Source organism: Euprymna scolopes, chromosome 46 (assembly GCF_053919585.1).
Source record: "Euprymna scolopes isolate OS-2025 chromosome 46, ASM5391958v1, whole genome shotgun sequence".
NCBI lineage: Eukaryota > Metazoa > Mollusca > Cephalopoda > Sepiida > Sepiolidae > Euprymna > Euprymna scolopes.
The window spans coordinates 190,242,744-190,258,422 of NC_136527.1; the positions used below are offsets into that span (position 1 = coordinate 190,242,744).

Below are 15,679 nucleotides of genomic sequence, written 5' to 3' on the forward strand. Positions count from 1 at the left end.
TTCTCATACATCCCAATTAGGTAACTTTTCACGGAACGAAGTTTTTTTATTGCTGATTTTTCTCATTCATCTAACAGCTTCAGCTTTGACCCCATGTCAACTTCCTAGTTCAAATAATCGGCTAAATATTTCCGAAAATCACGTTTACTAGAAATATTGTGCAATATTTCCATCTTTCTTTATTCCGTTACAAAGACAGTTTCATTCACGAGTCCTGTTTTGTTTTTATGTACTAGCTTAAACTTATATGAATGAATGCAAATTTTATGCACATAGTTGCAAGAACAAGATTTTACTAATACAAATAACTTCGCATATGTGTCAGTAAATTTGTTTTGAGAATAACAATATCATATTTTACATGAATAGAGCTTTCACTGGTGAGTTTTCATGTGTTTGACTAAACTTGATTTAACAGAACAAGTATAATCACACACATCACAAGTATATGACTTTTCCCCAGTGTGAATCCTCATATGTATAACAAGGTTTGATTTTTCAGAACAAGAATATCCACACACTTCACAAGAATGTGTATTTTCCCCAGTGTGAGTTCTCATATGTATAACAAGCTTTGATTTTTGAGAAAAAGAATATCCACAAACTTCACAAGAATGTGGTTTTTCGCCAGTGTGTATTCTCATATGTTTTAATAAATTTGATTTCACAGAACAAGAATATTCACACACTTTACAAGAATGCTGCTTTTCTCCAGTGTGTATTCTCATATGTGTCAATAAATGTGATTTTGCAGAACAAGAATATCCGCACACTTCACAAGAATGTGGCTTTCCCCCAGTGTGTGTTCTCATATGTTTCAATAAATTTGATTTCACAGAAAAAGGAAATTCACACACTTCACAAGAATATGGCTTTTCACCAGTGTGAGTCCTCATATGTATAACAAGCTTTGATTTTTGAGAAAAAGAATATCCACACACTTCACAAGAATATGGCTTTTCCCCAGTGTGAGTTTTCATATGTGTCACTAAATTATCTTGCAGAGAACAAGAATATCCACACATTTCACAAGAATATGGCTTTTCTCCAGTGTGCGTTCTCATATGTTTAACTAACGAAGATTTTACAGAACAAGTATATACACACACTTCACAAGAAAATGGCTTTTCCCCAGTGTGAGTTCTCATATGTTTAACCAACGATGATTTTTCAGAAGAAGAATATTCACATATTTCACAAGAATGTGGCTTTTCCCCAGTGTGTGTTCTCATATGTATAACTAGCCTTGGTTTCTCAGAACAAGTATATCCACACACTTCACAAGAAAATGGCTTTTCACCAGTGTGTGTTCTCATATGTATAACCAACGATGATTTTACAGAACAAGAATAATCACATACTTCACAAGTATGTAGCTTTTCCCCAGTGTGAGTTCTCATATGCTTCAATAAATTTGATTTCACAGAACAAGAATACTCACACACTTCACAAGAATATGGCTTTTCCCCAGTGTGAGTTCTCATATGTATAAAAAGATTTGATTTTCGAGAAAAAGAATATCCACATACTTGACAAGAATGTGGCTTTTCCCCAGTGTGAGTTTTGATATGTGTCACTAAATTGGCTTTGAGAGAACAATAATATCCACACACTTCACAAAAATGTGGCTTTTTCCCAGTGTGTGTTCTCATATGTATAACTAGACTTGATTTCTCAGAACAAGTATATCCACACACTTCACAAGAAAATGGCTTTTCCCCAGTGTGAGATTTCAAATGCTTAACCAATGATGTTTTTACAGAACAAGAATATTCACATAATCCACAAGAATATGGTTGTTCCCCAGTGTGAGTCATCATATCTTTCACTTATGTTGATTTTTCAGAACAAGAATACCTACATAATCCACAACAATGTGGCCGTTCCCGAGTGAGTTCTCATATGTTTCACTAACAATGATTTAGCAGAACAAGAATATCCACAGACACAGTAGTATATATTTCCCAGTGCTATACAGAATATAGTTTTTTTACAAGAATGTGTCTTTTGTTTACTGCAGACTTGCATCTTTCACTAAAACCGATCTTTGAACAAAATTATCAAAGGATTTCTGAATAATATGATAATTTATCCTCGGGTTTTTGTCAAAAGTCACAGATGTTTCAGCAAATTTGAGAACAGATACTTTACAAAAATTGATAATTTACATTTTGTTTACTCCGCAGTATATATTTTCCGGTGCTATACAGAATATACTTTTTTCCAACTACACATATTTTCTACAATTTGTGATTTCATCTGTTCAGACCTTTTAGTTTATTTGAACATTAAACACAGATTTCACAAATAAAATTTTCGAAATGTGTGATTTTCCCCAATATTTCAGAGAATTTGTAAAATATTAGAATCTGAAGAAATACATTTATGACAAAAACATTTGTTGTCTAAAATGTTGAAAGTTATTGATATGAAGCAATGATTTTCGATAGAATAATGTTTTAAAAATAGGATGATCGATCCAAATTCACAAATTTAAACAACATTAAAAAGGATTTCTGAATAATGTGATATTTTGTCCTCAGGTTTTTGTCTGAAGTCACAGATGTTTCAGCAAATTCAACAAAATTGATAATTTAAATTGTGTTTCCTCTGTAGTATATATTTCCTGGTGCTATTGTTTCCTGTACTATACAGAATATAGTCTTTTCCAACAACACACATTTTCTAAATATGTGATTTAATCTGTTCAAAACTTTTTCTGACAAAAATGTTTCTTGATAGTTATTGATAAAAAGCAATAGTTTCCGATAGAATAATATTTTAAAGATAAGATGATCTATCCAAATTCACTAAAACTGTTCAAATTGAAACATCTGTAAATAAAAAATAGTGATAGTTATTAATATAAAGCAATAATTTCTCATAGAATATTTTAAAAATAAGATGATCTATCCAAATTCACTAAAACTGTTCCAATTGAAACATCTGTAAATAAAAAATAGTGATAGTTATTAATATAAAGCAATAATTTCTCATAGAATATTTTAAAAATAAGATGATCTATCAAAATTCACTGAAACTGTTCAAATTGAAACATCTGTAAATAAAAAAAACATGAGAGTCAATATTTTAATATTATCATTCACATAATAGTATTTTCTACGTTTTATAATATTGTCAATCTTATTCGATTAGACTCAGAAATTCTAGATTTTTTAATCAAATAATTCATATGAGACACAAAATAATACAATTATCAATGTTATCAAAAAGCAAGAAATATAGTTGTGTGCATATTTTTGGAACTAAATAGAATTTCATATGATTTCAACGTTGTGGAAAAAACAAGGAATGGTGTTTTATAGCATATTTAATTGAATTAAATAGAATTTCAAATGATTATCATCGTGATGAAAATACATTGATTTAAATAGAATTTCAAATATGATAATCAATGTTGTGAATAAATATGATTATCATGGTCATGAAAAAAACTAGAAATGTTGTTTTATGCATATTTTATCGATTTTAAGAGAATTTCATATGATTACTATGGTGATGAAAAAAAACAAGAAATGTTGTTTTATGCATATTTTCTCGATTTTAAGAGAATTTCATATGATTACCATGGTGATGAAAAAAAAACAAGAAATGTTGTTTTATGCATATTTTATCGATTTTAAGAGAATTTCATATGATTACCATGGTGATGAAAAAAAAACAAGAAATGTTGTTTTATGCATATTTTATCGATTTTAAGAGAATTTCATATGATTACCATGGTGATGAAAAAAAACAAGAAATGTTGTTTTATGCATATTTTATCGATTTTAAGAGAATTTCATATGATTACCATAGTGATGAAAAAAACAAGAAATGTTGTTTTATGAATATTTTATCGTATTAAATAGAATTTCATATGATTACCATGGTGATGAAATAAAAACAAGAAATGTGGTTTATGCATATTTTATCGATTTTAAGAGAATTTCATATGATTACCATGGTAATGAAAAAAAAACAAGAAATGTTGTTTCATGCATATTTTATTGATTTAAATAGAATTTCATGTGATATAGTTTGGGGAATACTTTTGGAATTTAATATAATTCCATAAATATGGAATCGTGATGAAAAACAGGAAATATAGTTTTAGGCATATTTTCTTGTATTAAATAGCATTTCATATGATTAATATATTTTATTGTATTAAGCAGAATTTCATATGATTATTAATGTTGTGAAAAACAAGAAACGTTGTTTTAAGCATATTTTATTGAATTAAATAGAAGACAATTATGATGCCACTTTTCATAAGAAACCAAAAAACTGAAGCTGATTAACGTAAAGGTATCATATTTACAAACAATCTATGGAACGAATTAATTAAAAACCCAAAATGAACGAAAAAATTAGTTTTTTCGTATGTGTTAAATACACAGGGAATGATTTATAATTTCTAACAATTTAATGAACAAAATATTAGATTCAGGGAGGGCGAATTTTTAATTGTTAATCAGGATATTTTGCAGAGTAGCCAATTTACAACTATACGGAAAAATATATACAAGAAATAAATGTTACCGTAGCCAATAAAATTTTATTCATACAATTAACTTTTTTCAAATACGCTTTGATAAACTTAATTTGAGATTAAATAAAAGCAATACAAACTATGTAATAATGAAAAATGAGCCATGTATTGATATAAAATTAACTTTTTATTGCCTATGATAATATTTATTTCTTGTATATTTTTCGCATAATTGTTTTTAGCTTATCTGCTGAATCACCAGTCATTGTTTATTGTATTTTGTTTATTGTATTTTGTGTTTCAAATAAAAAAAGTCTCCACTCATTCATTAATGTTTAGAAAGCCATTCTTAACAAGAGAGGATGTTCCTTGCGAACTAATTTGTACTTTCACAAAACACTTTCATAAACTAAAAGTGCATCTTCAAGTATAAATAAAAATTTAAAACAAACTGAATGTATAAAGTATAAATAAAAATAAAAATGAATGTTAATTATCTGGATAAGTTTTGTGTGTTGTAATTTATTTGCTTGGAAAAATGATTAATCTCTGGTTTTACATTAGAACAATAAAGTTGCATGACTTGTTTCTTGTATTTTTGATGTTTAAAATTTTAAAAAAGCTTCCCTCAATAATCTTATTCGGAAAACACTTCTTAACAAGAGATGGGTCCCTACTAACTAATTTGTACTTTCATCAAACACTTTCCTAAACAAAAGGTACAAAATAAAATATAAACAAAAAAATCCAAATCCAAATAATAATGAAGGATGTATAAGTTGTGTGTGTTTTAACTTATTTTAAAGCGATTATTTATTTTAAAAAATAAGGCATGACATGAAGCAGTCATAGTTGAATTTCGGTATTCATTCACAAATCGAAAATTTAACAAATTGCTCGAGGAAAGCCACCCAATAAATGTTACGGTGAGACTTTGCAATATTTGTTAGGGCAAACGATATTTTAATTTTGTTCAGTAAATTGTTAGATGAAAGTACAGATGGGCTAATCCTACCCCCCCCCCAAAAAAAAATCAAAGCAAAAATCGATACGAATTCTTCCTTCTCCCCTGTTTATAACTTTATGTGCACATGTATATATAAAAAAGTGTGCATATGTACCGTAATGCCTTTCTATATAATAAGCTTCCCTAACTACCATAGAGAAACGTTAGTACAGACAGAAGAGGTCATTTTTAAACTTTAAGCCCAATTTTGGCCCTTTATCATTTATTGTTTTGGGGTCAAATCAAAGTAAAATGTTTTACCAATGTCCTAGTAACCTACATCTAACATTTCAAGTGTTTAGACCCAAAATTGGCGGAGGAATTTAGTAGAGTCTGCATAAGTCAACTCTTTCAACTCTGACTTCTTGGCAGCGAAATTTTCGCCGTAAAACTGATTAAAAAAGTTTCCTGCATGTCTGAATACTCTTTATGTTAAATGTGAAACTTAAATTGACTTAATAGTTTGCTAGAGATCGCAAACGTAAAATTTTTTGACCTTTGACCCCTTCGCAGCCAAGGTTTTTTGACCAAAAACCGATTAAAACGTTTGCTCTATGTCTGAATTTAGTTTATGTAAAATTTCAAATGTTTAGACCAAAAATTGGCTAATTAATTTCGTAGTGACCCCAGAGATCAATTTTATTTTTACTTTGACCCCAATTATGACCCCTTAGCATTTATTGTTTTTTTCACATGGGGTTCACCACTTATCAAGGCCCAAAGGCCACTCAGGGATAAGGGTTATTGCGTGTCAATGAGACAGTATTGTAGTAATATTAGTATAGGGGTTTTTGATAGAATGTCTTACTTAAGGAGGCGGTTTGGGCTTAAATTAAATTATAAAGTTAGATCCATGTCAAAGTAATCTAAATCTAAAATTTCAAGTGTTTGGACCCAAAGTTAGCAGAGGAGTTTGGTAGAGTTTTCAAGGGTCAAATCGTTGAACTTTGACCCCTTAACAGCAGAATTTATGGGAGAAACCCGATTAAAAAGATTTTCCCAAATCTCAATACCCGAATGTCAAATTTCGAGTCTGTAGAAACTTGAGAGAGTTATTTGGTAGGTAATATATTTTATAGTTATTTCACTTTCATAGATTTTTGTTTTTTATTCTATTTTTCGCAATATTTTTAATGGCTTTTCAAACGTAATGGCAAATAAAAAGTAGGGGTTTTCTTTACCAGTAAAACTTCGCTGGTTTCGATAATAAATATTTACCGATTATTTTTTTATATATTAACTTTCTTTTGATTGGTGATGGCCAATAAATGAGTGCTCAGTTTATGTAAACTTTATAAAAGAAAATTATTCTTATTCTAAAACCTAAAATATTGAATAAAAAAATCAAAATTCAAAATGAATAGAAAACTTTTTTTTTAATATTTAACAAAAAAAAAAAGAAGAAAACTATTAATACAAAAAAACAACAAAAAACAACAAAAAACAACAAAAAACAACAAAAAACAACAAAAAACAAAACAGGTTAGTTGTCTAACAATTCAACCAACTTTGAATTTAATTATTTTGTTTATACTAAATATTATTATATTCTCAGAAATCACACAAGTTTTACTTAAATAAACACATTTTGGACAAAAATCTAAATGTCAGATTGAATAATATATTATTAGAGATATTTTTTTTAATCGGAGATTCATATATTTTTTTATTAACCTTTGTTATAAAGCATGGCGAAATCAATATTTTCTATTGGATTGCAATAAAAAATAAACGTTTTTTTTTGTGTTTAAATTATTTTAAGAATTAATATTTAAGAGGGGGGGTTGCAAAAAAAAACATTTCAGATTATTTTAAAAGTTATTCTATGAGCTTTTTAAAGCGTAAAAAAATAACTTATTTATTTTATTGGATTGCAATAAAAATAAACTTATTTTAATATTTAAGATTATCTTTAAGATATTGTATAATATTTTTTAAAAAATTAAATATAAAAAAGGAAACTTACCTTCCATTCCAGAAATTCAATACAAAAAAAAAAGTCGTTTTTTCTTTTGTGTTCAAAACACAAAATTTGTTTTGTTTGTTACAATTTCTTCAGTAAATTGATACAACTTTTGTTTTGTGTGTCCAATTCATTAAGAAATAAAATATATGAAAATATAAAAAGAATCAAAATTTAAAGATGAAAAATACGATTTAAACGTGAAATTATTTACAAGAGAAAAGCGACTGATAACAAAGAACGTAGGGCCGGTGTAATCATTATTTTGTTCCTCATGTTAAAAGGTCCGTTCATTAGTTGTCGAATTGTTTTCTTATCAAGTCTAGATTTAAATGTGTCGGCACAGTTTCATTGTGCATGGGGAGGCAACTCTCGTTTACTAAAAGATTCGTTCGTTTTTTCATCTCATAATTTAGGACGCTCAATACATCGATATTTTTTTTTTATTAAATTAAAACATAAAAAAAGAAAGCTGCGACGAATTTTTTAATATAACGAAGTTGATAACTTAAATAATACAAAATGTAGTCTTTACGCGGCTATTAAAATAATCGTTTTGTTTTCATACCATAATTAATTACGACGCTAAAACCAACGAACCAACGATATTTTCATAAGATGAAAACATTTAAAAAAGAAGGTGCGGCAACTTTTTTTTCTCATTTAAAAGTAAATCTTCTGATAATGTTTTTAAAACATTAGTCTTTAACCTTAAAAAATACAAAGAATGAAACTATTTAATGAAGCTAGGATTACACTTTTAAAGCTGCGACTTTGTTTTTACATGAACAAAACTTATAAAAAAATACTACAAAGAATGAAGCTCTTTAATGAAACAAGGGTGACACTTTTAAAGCTGCGCCGACTTTTTTTTTTACTGTAACAAATCTTATGATATTAATAACACCAACGTCTAGTGTTTAACATTAGAAAATATGAAAATGCTACCATAGTTTTAGAGGAATTGTAAACGGTAATCTGGAAGAAAGAGAGAGCCTATTTCCTCCGTTTTACTATAGGTGGCATTAGTGTCTGTCCACCCAGTTACGGAAGCACAAAATGTATATAATGGCACCCTTGAAATAAAAATAAACGTTTTTGTTATATTTTAATTTTTAACGTTTTTTTCCAAACATATTAAAGTTTGTTTCTTTTTTCAAACATATTTACGTTATTTTTTGTTTTTGCAAACATATTTAAGTTTTATTTTTCCAAACATGTTTACGTTTTTTTTTTGTTTTTGCAAACATATTTACGTTTTGTTGCTTGTTTATTTTCAAACATTTACGGTTTTTTTTTTCGTTTTTCATATTTATTTTTATTATTTTTTTTTTTTTGTTGTTGTTTGTTTTGGAAACATTTACGTTTCTTTTTTTTTTCCAAACGCATTTACGTCTTATCTTTTTTTTTTTTTGCAAACATATTTTTTTTTGCTTTTGTTATTATTTTTTTTCAAATATAGTTTTTTTTTTTTTTATTTTTTTTTTGTAAACATGCGCAATCTATTAACCCTTGACAAACAACGGATGCAATTTCTAAGTGACATGTGTTTTCTTGAGTATTCCTTAAAGGATGTTCTCTTAGAAATGTAATAAACAGAAAGTAAATGTTTGAAAATAAACTTTATGTTTGCAAAAAGAAAAAAATGTAAATATATATTTAAAAAAAAAACCTTAAATATGTTTGCAAACAAAATAAAACATGTTTAAAATTAAAATATAGCAAAAACATTTCTTTTTATTTCAAGAGTGCCATTATATACATTTTGTGCTTCCGTAATATTTACGTGTTGTTTCTTGTTTATTTTCAAACGTTTACGTTTTTTTTTTTTGTTTTTGCAAACATATTTCAGTTTTATTTTTCCAAACATATTTACGTTTTTTTTTGTTTTTGTAAACATATTTTAGGTTTTTTTTTTATTTTTTCAAACATATTTACGTTTTTTTTTTGTTTTTGTAAACATATTTAAGTTTTTTTTTTTTTCAAACATATTTACGTTTTGTTGTTTGTTTATTTTCAAACATTTACGTTTTTTTTTTTCGTTTTTCATATTTATTTAGTTTTTTTTTGTTTGTTTGTTTTGGAAACATTTACGTTTCTTTTTTTCCAAACACATTTACGTTTTTTTTCTTTTTCTTTTTTTTTTTTTGCAAGCATATTTTTTGTTTTTGTTATTTTTTTTTTCAAATATAGTTTTTTTATTTTGTAAACATGCGCAATCTATTACGATCTTTGCCGCAAATTAACCCTTGCAAACCCACACAATGGTTGCAATTGTTGATACCATTTTACCTCTAAGTGACATGTGTTTTCTTGAGTATTCCTTAAAGGATGTTCTCTTAGAAACGTAATAAAAAAACGTAAATGTGGAAAAATTAAACTTAAGTATGTTTGCAAAAAAAAACAAAAAAAATGTAAATATGTTTGAAAAAAAGAAATAAAACTTAAATATGTTTGCAAAAAAACAAAAAAAACATGCTTAAAATTAAAATATAACAAAAATATTTATTTTTATTTCAAGGGTGAATTATACAAATTTACGATAACGAATCAACGATATTTTCATTAGATGAAAACATTTACAAAATTAACCTTAAAAATACAAAGAATAAAACGATTTAATAACTTAAAATAAATAAAATATAAATGTGCTGATAATGCTTTTAAAAAATTAGTCTTTAACCTAAAAAAAAATAGAAAGAAAGAAACTATTTAATTTTTTAATTAAAATGTAAATGTAATAAGGTTTTTTTTAAATATTTGTCTGTAACCTTAAAAAATAGAAAGAAAGAATGAAACTAATAACTCTTTTTAAAATTAAAAAGTAAAAATTTAGAAAAAGCATCAACTCAAATTAGTAGAAAACAAAATAGTTTTCTTGTAGATGTCAGTGTGTTGAAAAAGTATCTGAAAACCGTATCCGTCTTAAATTAATAGTTTCGGAAATATTAATATTTTTTAGGTATGTGTGTTTTTTTTTAGTATTCCTTAAAGGATGTTCTCTTAGAAACGTAATAAAAAACGTAAATGTGGAAAAATTAAACTTAAGTATGTTTGCAAAAAAAAAAAATGTAAATATGTTTGAAAAAAAAAAAATAAAACTTAAATATGTTTGCAAAAAAAAAAAAAAAAAAAAAAACATGTTTAAAATTAAAATATAACAAAAATATTTATTTTTACTTCAAGGGTGCCACTATATACATTTTGTGCTTCCGTAACTGAGTGGACAGACAGTAACGCCACCTATAGTCAAACGGAGGAAACAAGCTCTCTCGTTCTTACATATTACCTTGTAAACAAAGTTGATAACCTTAATTATACAAAATATAGTCTTTACGCGAGTATTAAGAGAATCGTTTCCAATTTCATATCATAATTTACGACAACGAATCAACGATATTTTCATTAGATGAAAACATTTACAAAATTAACCTTAAAAATACAAAGAATAAAACGATTTAATAACTTTAAAAAATTAAAATAGAAATGTTTTGATAATGCTTTTAAAAAATTAGTCTTTAACCTAAAAAAAAATAGAAAGAATGAAACTATTTAATTTTTTAATTAAAATGTAAATGTAATAAGTTTTTTTTAAAATATTTGTCTGTAACCTTAAAAAATAGAAAGAATGAAACTATTTAATTTTTTAATTAAAATGTAAATGTAATAAGGTTTTTTTAAAATATTTGTCTGTAACCTTAAAAAATTGAAATAATTAAACTATTTAATTTTTTAATTAAAATGTAAATGTAATAAGGTTTTTTAAAATATTTGTAACCTTAAAAAATAGAAAGAATGGAACTATTTAATTTTTTAATTAAAATGTAAATGTAATAAGGTTTTTTTAAAAATATTTGTCTTTAACCTTAAAAAATAGAAAGAAAGAATGAAACTATTTAATTTTTTAATTGAAATGTAAATGTAATAAGTTTTTTTTTAAATATTTGTCTGTAACCTTAAAAATAAAAAGAATGAAACTATTTAATTTTTTAATTAAAATGTAAATGTAATAAGGTTTTTTAAAAATATTTGTCTGTAATCTTAAAAATAGAAAGAATGAAACTATTTAATTTTTTAATTAAAATGTAAATGTAATAAGTTTTTTTTTAAATATTTGTCTGTAACCTTAAAAAATAGAAAGAATGAAACTATTTAATTTTTTAATTGAAATGTAAATGTAATAAGTTTTTTTTAAATATTTGTCTGTAACCTTAAAAATAGAAAGAAAGAATGATACTAATAACTCTTTTTAAAATTAAAAAGTAAAAATTTAGAAAAAGCGTCAACTCAAATTAGTAGAAAACAAAATATTTTTCTTGTAGATTTCAGTGTGTTGAAAAAGTATCTGAAAACCGTACCCGTCTCCAATTGATAGTTTCGGAGATATTAACAATTTTCTAGGGGATTATTTTCTTTGTAAAATCAGCTATAATGGTGCCAATCGCCTGATTACGCATGTCCACAGATCAAAGAGAAATCACATTTATATTTTTAAATTATCATTTTATTAGTTTCCGTAAGTAAAAGGTAAATATCCCAACGCTTCATTTTATTTGTTTACGCAATTTCGGTTCTTGCGTTCGCGTGCGCACGAGAGTAAAGTGACTTGTCACGTTGCGGAGGAATTTTTAGCGGACATTTAAAATAAGTTTTTAAATGGGGTTCATTTTTTGTGTGTTAAAAAGCAAGTTTTTATGAGCGGTTTACAAAAACATAATTTTCCGTAATGTCCCGCCACCCCCCTCCACCCCGCCGATAAAAACACAGAATTTTTCTGAAATCAATACTCTGCTCGATAAATGTCGGCACGTTACCTACGGAAAAACGGGTAATTAAATTGCAGAAGCACTTGTCAAGCTATACAAGTTCTATAATTGAATCCCCCCCTAAAAAAATGAAAAACGTAAAAATATGTTTTTGTAAAGCGGGGATAGCTTGCTCTGCAGGGATTTTAGATAGTTCGCAGGCAGAGGAAGTACAGCCAGTCGGTAAAGGATGAGCGGAAAGATGTAGGTGGCGCACTCCTATGCTCTGCTAGCAGTGCCAGAAATTTCGTGAAAATAGTGAATAATTCCACCCCATCTTTCCAAGCTTATAACTCCTCGAAAAATGTAATTCAAGCCCTAATTTTTTTTTTCAATTAAAGGAGCAAGGACCAAGGTTTTATTAAAAAAACAAAAACAAAAAAAAAACAATGTGTTTTTTTTTTTAAAAAGGTTTTAATCTTCGGACTTAACAGGTAAATTTCTAAAAAAGCGATTTTTTTTGTTTTAAATGTGAATATATTATTTATTGACCTTTTCTCTTCAATTTTTGATATATAAAACTCCCCGACATAATTAATTATTTACTTTTTAATAGACATTTCAAAACGAGAGGCGTGAATTATTTGACCCCCTGGCTTTCCAAGCTTATAACTCCTCGAAAAATGTAATTCAAGCCCTAATTATTTTTTCAATTAAAGGAGCAAGGACCAAGGTTTCATTAAAAAAAAAGATAAAAAAAAGACAAAAAAAAACAATGTGTTCTTATAAAATAAGGTTTTAAACTTCGGACTTTACAGGTAAATTTCTAAAAAAGCGATTTTTTTTGTTTTAAATTTGAATATATTATTTATTGACCTTTTCTCTTCAATTTGTGATATATAAAACTCCCCGACATAAATTAATTATTTACTTTTTAATAGACATTTCAAAATGGGTGACACTTGGGTGGGGGGCGTGAATTTAAAAAAAAACGTTTGTCTAAAATATTATATTCGGTTTATTGGAAAGAACATAAAATTTCACATTGACCCTGAAAATATCATAAAAATAGAATCAATAGAAAAATTTGGATAGATTTTTAAAGTTTAAAAATTGAAAAATATTGAGTTCGGAAAATTCATTCGACGAGCATAATATTAGTTGTTCATTTTTAGGTAAACCCTAAACTCTCTCTTTCTTTTGGAGCTGTAGGGGAAGAGAAGTTTAAATGAAATTAAATAATAAAAAAGGAATTAAAAAATTGACACCTCATACTCGTTTAAAAGGCACCATATTTATTTTTCAACAAAATAACAAGATGAACAAGCAAAGTCCGATCGGTAAGAGTTCTTGAGAAATCATGATTAAAACGTTTCAAGTAAGTGAAAAATCTATTGTGGAATTATTAAGATTACAAGATCCTGTTAGATGAATGTCCTTCGTTGAATTAATAGAATTGGAAGGTGAACGTCTTTTGTGAGAGAAATTCCCTTATTTCAAGGTTTTTGTTTTATCTGGCGAAGTTCTCCTTATTCAAAAGTCCCATGTAGAACGTAGTCAGTTGTTATTAATTCTTATAGAAAATATACGGAATGTGTGCGTGTGCGCATAAGTGCGATTTTGGGGTGTCTGCATGTGTAATTATGGTTTCGACAGATTCGAAAACGACAATGAGCTTAAAATGAGAGGCATATTCTCATGTCACGTCGAAACGAGAAGAGAAGAAGGGGAAAAGGAGGAAAAAAGAATGTTTTGTTGCATTTAAATACTTTTTGAACCAGCGCCAGCACAAGATTGCTGCTGCTGGTATTTAGTTTTTGAAAAGCGTTAAAAACACAATCTTCTAAATTTTCTCATTGGTCGCTTGTGTCACGTGGTACTGTCTTCAACTACGTCCGCCAGAACTATGTCCAGTTTATTTTTGTTGTTGTGAGAAAAGTGCGTAGCCGTATTTGAAATTACCCCGTTGCTGGAAGAACTTATTTTTGTGTAAATGCAGAGGGAAAATTAAAATTAATGTTGATTAGTGTTGTTGTAACATGTAGAATTCTTTCTTTTTGCATTAATGTTTGGTGGTTCATGTTCCCAGATGTTCGAGGACCTATCTAGTTGCATCTCTCAACAGATCTTCCTGTGTATGTATTTACATATTTTGTTGTGGCGGGCAGTGTAATGATCATCGGCTAGAAGGATCTTGCATCCGGACATTAGGTGGCTTGGGTTTTCAAACGCCGAGTGAGAGAATCTGTATTGGTTGACGTATGTACAGAGAGAATGAAGAAACCCTGGGTTGGTGTCTAGTTGGCATTCAATTTTCCCCTACTGTTAGTTCTCATATGTGTCACTAATGCTGATATTGAAAACAAGAATATCCACAAACTTCAACAATGTGGCTTTTCCCTTTTTGTTTTATTTTACTTCAGTCGAAGTTCTCAGAAATCAAAGGGCCCACAACCTGGGGCTTACACTTGAAATCTATATGAGACACATAGATATGCGAATGTTCCATTTAAGTTTTTTATATCTCAAACACTGAGTTAGTAAAGAAATTGAGAACATAATTTTCCTCTCCCCAATTAACCATTTCCATACGTTGTAGTATATCTTTTATTTTGGTCTCTTGGTCTTCCTGAATTCCAGGACAAGAATTTATCTTGTCTGGTGGAGTATCCAGCTTCGTGATATTACTTGAACTAACATTATGTGGAGAAGTGCACCATTCCTCGTAAAAGCTAATGTGGGTTGACCATAGCGAGGAGCTCTTGTTTGGGCAGCGAATACTATGTTATTTTGAATATTTGGTCAGGGTTTACTTCGATGAAAAAGAATTATCATGCCAGGTTGTTATGGCAAACCCCTGTACAGAGAGACCTTAGACACTCGAGGACAGTGTCTACTAGGCATTCAAGTTATCTCAAGTGTGAGTTCTTGTATGTGTCACTAACGTTGATTTTCAGTAAAAAGAATATCTACATACTTCACAAGAATATGGCTTTTCCTTTTTTTATTTTACTACAGTAAGTTTTAAGAGATCAAGAGGCTCCCTCCCGGAGCTTACACTTGATTCTATTATGAGTTTAATTTATATCCGAGGGCTCTTTTAAGAATACATAATGTTCCCTTTATGGCTGCTATTTGTATTTCGGTACATGTTGGTCTTCCAGGGATTGCTTCTCAGAATTTCTGAAGATTCTTTTTTATTAAGCAAGTTGCTAATATCATAACCGGTATAATGTTTCTTTTAGAGACAATGTTTTAAAATTATTTCTTAGGTCCTAGTGTGAGTTTTCATATGTCCCACTAAATTTGATTTTTTACTAAAAGAATATCCACATACCTCACAAGAATGTGGCTTTTCCCCAGTGTGAGTTCTCATATGTATCACTAATGTTGATTTTTCAGCACAAGAATATCCACACACTTCACAAGAATATGGCTTTTCCCCAGTGTGAGTTCTAATATGTTTCACT

At 28.0% G+C, this 15,679-nt stretch overlaps 1 protein-coding gene across 1 annotated transcript; it reads right to left on the reverse strand.

The window, feature by feature from the left end:
• Window positions 1–272: 272 nt before the first annotated feature.
• LOC145270775 (uncharacterized) lies at window positions 273–1,645 on the reverse strand. The gene has a single exon (XM_080126372.1). It carries the CDS (start codon window positions 1,482–1,484, stop codon window positions 375–377), a length of 1,110 nt encoding a protein of 369 aa, XP_079982498.1. The 5' UTR covers window positions 1,485–1,645; the 3' UTR covers window positions 273–374.
• Between the last annotated feature and the right edge of the window lie 14,034 nt (window positions 1,646–15,679).

Coding starts and splice junctions, on each gene's coding strand:
- LOC145270775 (XM_080126372.1), bottom strand. CDS start 1,484: ATGAGAACTCACACTGGGGAAAAGCCATATTCTTGTGAAGTGTGTGAG.